General features: G+C 47.4%; 1 protein-coding gene across 1 annotated transcript in view; it reads left to right on the top strand.

Annotated features, from left to right (window-relative positions):
* The first annotated feature begins 410 nt into the window (after window positions 1-410).
* Window positions 411-8,551, top strand: part of Nrbp1 (nuclear receptor binding protein 1) — an 11,632-nt gene continuing 3,491 nt past the window's right edge. The window contains exons 1-10 of the mRNA XM_004627401.3: window positions 411-1,098; window positions 3,502-3,731; window positions 3,898-4,020; window positions 4,198-4,299; window positions 5,077-5,166; window positions 5,295-5,335; window positions 5,708-5,802; window positions 7,300-7,383; window positions 7,579-7,637; window positions 7,776-7,874. Of these exons, the coding sequence (XP_004627458.2) occupies window positions 927-1,098; window positions 3,502-3,731; window positions 3,898-4,020; window positions 4,198-4,299; window positions 5,077-5,166; window positions 5,295-5,335; window positions 5,708-5,802; window positions 7,300-7,383; window positions 7,579-7,637; window positions 7,776-7,874 (1,095 nt within the window). The 5' untranslated portion in view covers window positions 411-926. The remainder of the gene's footprint in view (window positions 1,099-3,501; window positions 3,732-3,897; window positions 4,021-4,197; window positions 4,300-5,076; window positions 5,167-5,294; window positions 5,336-5,707; window positions 5,803-7,299; window positions 7,384-7,578; window positions 7,638-7,775; window positions 7,875-8,551) is intronic.

Genomic DNA, 8,551 nt, shown 5'->3' with positions numbered 1-8,551 from the left:
TTGCCAGGGAAGTGCTTATTCCACTGAGCCATCTCCCTGGCCCCAAAAAAATCACATTTTTTTTTTTTTTGGCGGAACCGGGGATTGAACTCAGATCTTTGCGTTTGCCAGTCAAGCACTTATCCTACTGAGCCATCTCCCCGGGGAATGTTTCAATTTTAATCTTAGCTCATTAATTTAGATAAACAGGGCTGGTGAGATGGCTCAGTGGTCTAAAGCACCTACTTAGAACAAGCTTAGTGAAGCACAGGGACCGCGGTTCAATCCCCCAGCACCACATGCCGGCCAGCCCTGCCCCCAGGCGGGACACACACACACACACACACACACACACACAAAATAATAATAAAAAAATAAACTGAAAAAAATCATATAAAAAATTTAGATAAACAGTGCAATGCCACTGATACAGGTTTTTTCCCCTTCCCATTTGTCCTCAATCACTGAATAATTTCAGTGGGTTCATTCTCAGGAAGACCAAACGAGACATCTGTGAAAACCTCTTGTAAAGTTTCCGCACATAGTGCTATCTAAAGCGTTAACTATTAATATTCAGTGCTGAGTGCTTTTTAAAAACTTTCCTGAAGAACTGGTGTCCTGACCACTGTCTCGTCCCTAAGAGTGAAGGTGAGGGGCTCCCCGAGACTGGGGTTAGGTCTTTCGCTCCTTTTGTCTTTACATGGCATTACAACTGTCATGGCGCCTATCTAGAAGAGGGAGAGAGAGGTCTGCACTTCGTCCTTCAGGGTCGCGGGGGGCACCTGGCCCCGGGGGGGAGGGGGGAAGGCCGGAGCGGACGAGACCAGTCCCGGCGGAGATCCAGAAGCCAAACCTTCCGCGGCGCGTCCACCCAAGGGGAGGAGACCCGGCTGAAGACGACCCGGGGAGTGACCGTCTGCGGGCACCGCCCCCCGCCGCCCCGTCCAATGGAAGCCCGGCCGCGGCGCGGCACCGCCCATCTGTTGGTCAGGACGCCGCGAGGGCGGGGCCCACAGTTCGGTTGCGCTGCGGAGCGCAGCTGTGAAGGAGTCGCTGTGATCTGGGGCCCCGAAACCCAAGCTGGAGCTAAAGCGCAGGCTGCGGGCGCGGAGTCAGGAGGTGAGAGTCCGGGGACTGAGGCCCAGGAGGGCGGCTCGCGGGAGGACGGAAGTATGTCTTGGAGCCCCTGACGGCGGGACCCGGCCGGCCGGGGCTGCGGGCGGCCCTGCTCCCTCGGCAGCCAGGCCCGGCCCTCCCCAGCCCGTAGGAGCGCAGGGGCCGCCTCGGCCTCACATACTCTTCTCCTCTCCCGGTGTGGCGGCGGCGGCCTGGAATCCTGCGGGTGCGGGTCGAGAGGCCCCTGCGTTCGCTTGGAACTCCGGCTGCGAGAGGCGGGGCCGGCGTGGGGGCGGGGGCGATGGTCGCGGCCCGCGGCCGGCGGCCAGCGGAAGGAAACGCCGCGTCTCGGCTGGGCCTGCTCGCGGGGCGGCGCCGCGATGCGCGGGGGCGTGGCCTGTGGCCTGACGGCGCCGGGGGCTGGCCTTTGATGAGGTGGCGGCCGCGCGACGTCCGGCCCCGCGCGCCGGATGACTGCAGCTGCCAGGAACCTGGCAGGGCGACCTGTTGGAGTGGGGCGCTCCGGGGTCTTTCTTCGTTCCCGGAGCTGCTTCATTTGCAGCTGCGGACCTCAGAGGCCCTGTGGGTTGTGCTGGGGTGAAGACAGCCAGGAGGCCTGTGGCTGTGAGCGATTGCCGAGGCTTGACAGCAGAGCGTTACATTCTGAAGTCCTCGAGCTTGCAGTGAAAGTCCTTGAGAACACAACTTTTCGGGACGGCCGACACTGGGCCGAAGTGAATGTTCTGTGCGCCTCAGGGTGGCTGGAGGCAGCTAAGAGACGGCTTTATGGATGTAAATGAGCTTTCCCATGTGTGATCTTTATTAAGCTTCCAGGCAGCCCTGAGGCAGAACCGTCCGGGTTGCAGAGGTTTATTAGGAGGAATGCTGTAGGATCTTCGTCGTTGGCCTCATTTTGCCTACTGGGACAAGACTGGGAAGGGAGTATGCGAGCACCTGTGAGGGCATCTTTTTTTGAATAAGGCTTGACTTCTGTGGTGTCCTGCTATCGATTCATTGTCTGTGTCTTGGGTCCAGAAGTTTAGATCCCATTGGCTACAGCCTTCTTGTATTAAAATTCCACCAGTATTTCTTGTTGTAATCTAGCTGGAAATTTTACTTAACCTGCTCAGAATTTGGATGAATTCTGTGAATTCTTGCGCTAAGAAGTAACTGATACAGACTTTTTTATGACAGTATTTTCTTGGCTACTGTTCAGGGGAACAAGAAAAATGTTGATCTTTAGCCAACCTTTTGTGATAATTGCTAAAACATGCAGATACTGTGCTATCTTGCTGGCTGGGTTGAATGGAGAATAAGAAGGTCCTAAAAATTAACAAGGGAAAAAAATATGTTGCCAACTTTTGTTTTATTTTGTTTTTTGGTAGTGGTTTGTTGTTCTTTGGTGTTTACTAAAATGTCATCCAATAAAAATCTACTGACTTACGTTTTAGATCTTTTAAGCAGCGTGAATGAAATGAAAGCTAGAATTTTAAAGCCTAAATGTGCCTTGAATTTGTGGCACCATAGGTGGGCATTTCATTTATTATTATATCTCAAATACCTGCCTAGCATGTGACCCACAATAAGTACATACTAAACAATTGTTGAATGAGTGAATGGAAATCAGTGTTGCTGAGAAGCTGCTTGCCACAGGTCATTTGGAAGGTGAGCTCAACAGGGATGAAGTCACTAACCACTTCTACTCACCTGGGTAGCTTCAGTAAGGACTAGCAGGCTTATTCTGTATGGAGGAGGAATGGGTAGTATCAAGGTTTAAGCTGTAAACGACAACTGATGATTTCATCTAGATAAGCTGGCTGCAGGTGGTATAGTTCAGCCTTAGGACCAGCTCAGTGGAATATTTAGGAGAGTGGAGTCAGCTGTTCTTAATAGTACCCATGTAACCTTGTTTTTGAGTACAGTGCAAATAGGGATACATGGACTTCAAAGGGAAGCCCATTGGATGAGTATTTGCTGATAGGGAATGGAGCATCTGAATGTGCTGTTCATTTGGATCTTACTGAGGTGGTTCATACTGCCATGTATCTTGCATTTCCCATCCCTGTATTTTTTTCAACTGAGATAGTCCTTTTTCAGTGGTTACAGAATCATGTGTCAGTGTTTAGATAACAATTATGATTTGGGGTTTAAAAGGAAACAGGAGGTATGTATTTTATTTCCTTTTAGACCTGGAGGTAAAGTTATTAAGATTATTAAATGTTTATAAAAATTTGTTTGAGACAGGGTCTCATTGTGTAGCCCAGACTGGCCTCAAACGCTTTCAGCAAATCTCTCCTGCCTTAGCCTCCTGAGTGTTTAGATTATAGGTGTGTGCTACCACATCTGGCTAAATATCTTGACCTTCTCTGTCTTCTCTTTGTTCTTGCCTTCCGCCCCATCCCAAAGACCTGAGTGTTCATTCCAGCATGTCGGAGGGGGAGTCCCAGGCAGTACTTAGCAGTGGCTCAGACCCAAAGGTAGAATCCTCATCTTCAGCTCCTGGCCTGACATCAGTGTCACCTCCTGTGACCTCCACAACTTCAGCTGCTTCCCCAGAGGAAGAAGAAGAGAGTGAAGATGAATCTGAGATCCTGGAAGAGTCACCCTGTGGGCGCTGGCAGAAGAGACGAGAAGAGGTGGAGTAATAGTGTTTCTTCCCTGGGGGAATGAATTCCAAGAAGAGGGGGTAGTTCTCAAAGGGGCAGCCCAGACTGCAGTGCCTAGGTGGGTAGGAGATGCTGATCATATGGGCTATGTGAATGGAGAGGGTGTAATTTGAATTTAATTTGAATTACTTCTCAGGTGAATCAGCGGAATGTACCAGGTATTGACAGTGCATACCTGGCCATGGACACAGAAGAAGGCGTGGAGGTTGTGTGGAATGAGGTACAGTTCTCTGAGCGCAAGAACTACAAGCTGCAGGAGGTAGGTGTTGGTGAAATGATATACCCAGGTGGGCATTAGCACACTGATATTTAAAGAGGAAGTGGTGCCCAGCAGCTATGTGGAAACATGTTGAGTTAGATCATTTCTGGGGAGGAATGGGAAATGACTTTTCAGGATTAATTACATTGATTTATCACACTAACTTCCTTGCTCCAGGAAAAGGTCCGTGCTGTGTTTGATAATCTGATTCAGTTGGAACATCTCAACATTGTTAAGTTTCACAAGTATTGGGCTGACATTAAAGAGAACAAGGCCAGGGTAAGAATTTTTCCTGTTTTTATTATTATTTTTTTTATGGAACCAGGGATGGAACTCAGGCCCTTGTGCTTGCCAGGCAAGCGCTTATTCTGAGATATCTCCTCAGCCCCTCCTGTTTTAATTCTTAGGTGTACTCAGAGATTTAAAGTCGATATTTTGGGAAAAAAAAAAAAAAACAAAAAAAAAACCCAAAACATAAATAAAGTGGATATTTTGGACTGGCAAGATAGCTCTAGTGGACTAAATGTCTGCTTTGGCAAGCACAGGGACCAGGGTTTTGGTCCCCAGTCCTGCTTGCTGGGGACTCGTTGGCCCCACCCCTGGGGCACACCGAGCTGGCAACTGAGTCCAGGTGTGGTGGCACATGCCTGTGATCCCGGTGCTGGGGGTGCTGAAAGCAGGAGGATCACTCTGAGTCCGAGCTCCATAGTGAGACCCTGTACCAAATACATAAATAAATAAAATAAATGGGATATTTTTGAAACAGAACTAGGATTAGACACTGTGATAGTGAGAGTAGGGCTTTATGTGCCATCTTTTTCTTTCATATGAAAGAAAAAGCCTATGTCTGGTTAAAGATGGGGCAGAAATGAATTTCCGCTTTCTTCCTCCCATAGCTCTTACTGTTGAGTAGTTTTTGTTGTATTGCTAGTTTAAGGAAGTGATATTTAAAAACAAAGGAGAGAAAGTTGAAGAAAACTTGTTTCTAATGTAAAAGTCCCAGGTGAGAAATAATTTCTATTCTAAAGCCTTACAGTAAGTGCTTTGCTTCCCCAGGTCATTTTTATCACAGAATACATGTCATCTGGGAGTCTTAAGCAATTTCTGAAGAAGACCAAAAAGAACCATAAGACTATGAATGAAAAGGTATGAAAAGAAGATGGCAGAGCAGGTTTTAGAGTGGCTTGGGACTTTAAGAGATTGTCTTAATGAAGCTGATTAGAGAGGGAGGGTGAGGAAATTAATACCAACCCTTGACTTGCACTCTGTTCCAGGCTTGGAAACGCTGGTGCACACAAATCCTCTCTGCCCTAAGGTAAGTAGTACCTGGTTAGTTTCTTTCCCATATCTCCTAATTTAGTTCATCCAAATGGATTTCAGGGCACTACTCTGCTGTTTGTTCTTCCTCTCCCTACTTGCTTTGAGTCATATACCTTCAAGAGTAGGCCCCCATGAGTCTCGTACAGGGTTTCCTTCCTCCTGATGCCCTAACCACAACACTATCTCCTACCTCTTTCTCCTAGTGCTTATCCGGCTATTTATGTCATCAGGCATAATGGAGTTTCAGAGTATGGGGATTATCTTTATGGTGATCAGCAGGAGTCCTGGCCCTTGGTCCTGTTAACCCTTGGGTTCCCCCTGCACTTAATTTCCCAGTGGCCCCTCTAACAGCCCAGTGCCCCCACAGCTACCTGCACTCCTGTGACCCCCCCATCATCCATGGGAACCTGACCTGTGACACCATCTTCATCCAGCACAACGGACTCATCAAGATTGGCTCTGGTGAGGGGAGGGAGAGGTTCTGGGCAGGGGAGCCTCGGGACTTTGGGACCATGGGGGTAAGATGAAAGGCATGGGGGAGAATGCAGCAAAATTCTGAGGTGTGGCCTGATTTAAAGACAGGACTTCACTAGAGAAACTCATGGAAAGAGGTCATTTATAGAGAAGGGACTATAGAGTATATAATTATTTATATATATTGGAGGGAAACTGAGAGTAGTACAGAGATATTTATAGGAGGTTGGGAAAGGGTGAGAGATAGATGTGAGCTCTGATTTGAGCTTCTTGGGTCAAACCCTACTGAAAGAGATTCCAGGCTGTACTTGCTGTGAGTGCTTTCATTTGCTGTGTATCTGTGTGCAGTGTACATTTTTGTATGCCGTGTTTGTGTGTTTGTGTGTCCATTCATCTGGGGCTTGGCTGCTCCCACTTCGCTCACAACTTTTCTCTGTTTTCCTCCCTCCCGCTTACGGGCTGCTCTGTTCCCAACAGTCTTTCATAGGATTTTTGCTAATGGTGAGAGCTCCCTCTGCCCCACTTGGGGCTCTGTTCGTGCTCCCTCTGCTCCCTTTGCGGCTGCCCAGCGCATGCAGTCGTGGGAGCAAGGCTTGTCCCCTACCTCCCTTGCCTACTTGTGTCTGCTTAGCTTCTGCCCTGCCAGCCCTCCACATGCTTGCCCCTTCATAGCCTGCTCGTTTCCTGTGGATTTTGCCTGGCTGGCCACTTACCCACCTAGATTCATGTTACCCCTCATCATCAGGCTGGTTCCTCAAATCATACTGTGCTCCCAGATTCTCTGTGACTTGTAGTCATTGTTTATGATTGGAGTGAGTCCAAATCGAGCCTGGCCCCGGTTTCTTGTTCAGCCTTGTAGCCGATGGTGTTGAGGAATAAGAACAAAGAACAGAGTTTGAAAAGGTTTTTGGTGGATTGAAATTGAAACTAATCAAGGATATTGGTTCACTTCTGAGCTGTTTTTGACTTTTAGCTATGGTGAATGAAAAGGAGGCCAGCTCCTTGGTTGTGTACTAATGATTCTTTATTCTTTTTAATGCAAGTTCCCGAGGTCTCCAATTGTCCTAGATTAAGGAAAGCCCTGTTTTTATGTTAATTGCTGTGTGGATGAAATAAAGCCAACATGGGGTCAGGGATTAGCTGTATGTGGGTCATGGGAAAGGTAAACAGATCACAAGTAAAAGGTTTTATTAGACTGGATTGATTCTTGACCAGCCTGAAGGCCCCATGTGTCTGCTAATCTAATGTGGAGCCTTTGTTGCTCCTGAGTTAGGGACCTTACATAAGAAGCAGTAGGCCTGAGGAAGGGGAGGTAGGTGCCATCCACGTGTGCTCTAGTTCCAGGTGGAAAGGGGGATAGGTTTGTGCCTATTGAGGATTAGAAAGGAGACTTGAAGAGAAGTTTGGCTTTTGGAGGCCTCTCTCTGGAATAAGACTATGCTTTGTTGATGGTGGTCAGATTGTGGGTATTTCCCCTACTCCCAGTGGCTCCTGACACTATCAACAATCATGTGAAGACTTGTCGAGAAGAGCAGAAGAATCTACACTTCTTTGCACCAGAGTATGGAGGTGAGGCACCCTGACTTCTCTGACCTGTCCTTGTTCCCTAATTTTGCTCTCTGTAACCTAAGATGTAAAGGCAATACAACGTGGACTTCTAGTCCTCTTTTAGCATACAGAGTATTTTTCTGTTTTAAAAGGCATGTCTGCCATTCCTTGCACCCAGTCCTCTTCCTCACTCTAAGTCCTCTCTGTTCTTCCTAGAAGTCACTAATGTGACAACAGCAGTGGACATTTACTCCTTTGGCATGTGTGCACTGGAGGTGAGACCAAAGGAGGAGGGATACCGGAAGGTGAAAGGGGTGGGGGGAACGAAGGGAAGACAAGGAACATGTGGGTCATGAGGAGTGACAGTGGGAGCATCAGGGTTCTTAGATCTCTCATTTCCCTCTTCATTGCAGATGGCAGTGCTAGAGATTCAGGGCAATGGAGAATCCTCGTATGTGCCACAGGAAGCCATCAGCAGTGCCATTCAGCTTCTAGAAGATTCATTACAGAGGGTAAGGGTCTTCAAGGTTGTTCCTTAACTGACTTTCAAATAGCTTCAGGTTTTTTTGTCACTGGGAATTTTCTCTCTTCCAAGAGCAAGAGAACATAAAGCAGAAGAGGAAAGACAAAGTTGTAGGCTGGGTATGGTGGTGCACACTGGTTATCTCAGTTACTGAGGATGTTGAGGCAGAAGGATCACAAGTTGGAGGCTAGCCTGTGCAATTTAGGGAGACACTGTCTCACAAGGAAAAATAAAAAGGGCTAGAGATATGGTTCAGTGGTAGAGTGCTTGCCTGGCATGTGGGAGCAATTTCCAGTACCACCAGAACACATATTTTAAAAACTATATAAATTCTGTTAGAAGTGCCTGCCATGCTTTTGTATATATAATACATTGGGGATTAAGATGGGCTTAAAGATTGTGTGTTAATTATAGTGTATTTTACACAGAGGTAAGTTAATTTAATGACTACTGAAGGCAATTCCTATGTACTCTTAGATAACCATCAATGTCCTAAATCAATGATGGCAAACCATTTAGTTCAGTAACTGCTTTCAGTAATAGCAAATAGCCCCCTTGCAGTACATATGCCATAGGTTTGTCATCACTGTAAAATCCTTTTACATCATTTGGGATTTTATAATCACACTGTTAAGGAAGGTTCCCTGAAATAATGAGCTAAGTTTA

Source organism: Octodon degus, unplaced genomic scaffold (genome assembly GCF_000260255.1).
Source record: "Octodon degus isolate 3935 unplaced genomic scaffold, OctDeg1.0 scaffold00019, whole genome shotgun sequence".
Lineage (NCBI taxonomy): Eukaryota > Metazoa > Chordata > Mammalia > Rodentia > Octodontidae > Octodon > Octodon degus.
This window is presented reverse-complemented; position numbering and strand designations above follow the sequence as displayed.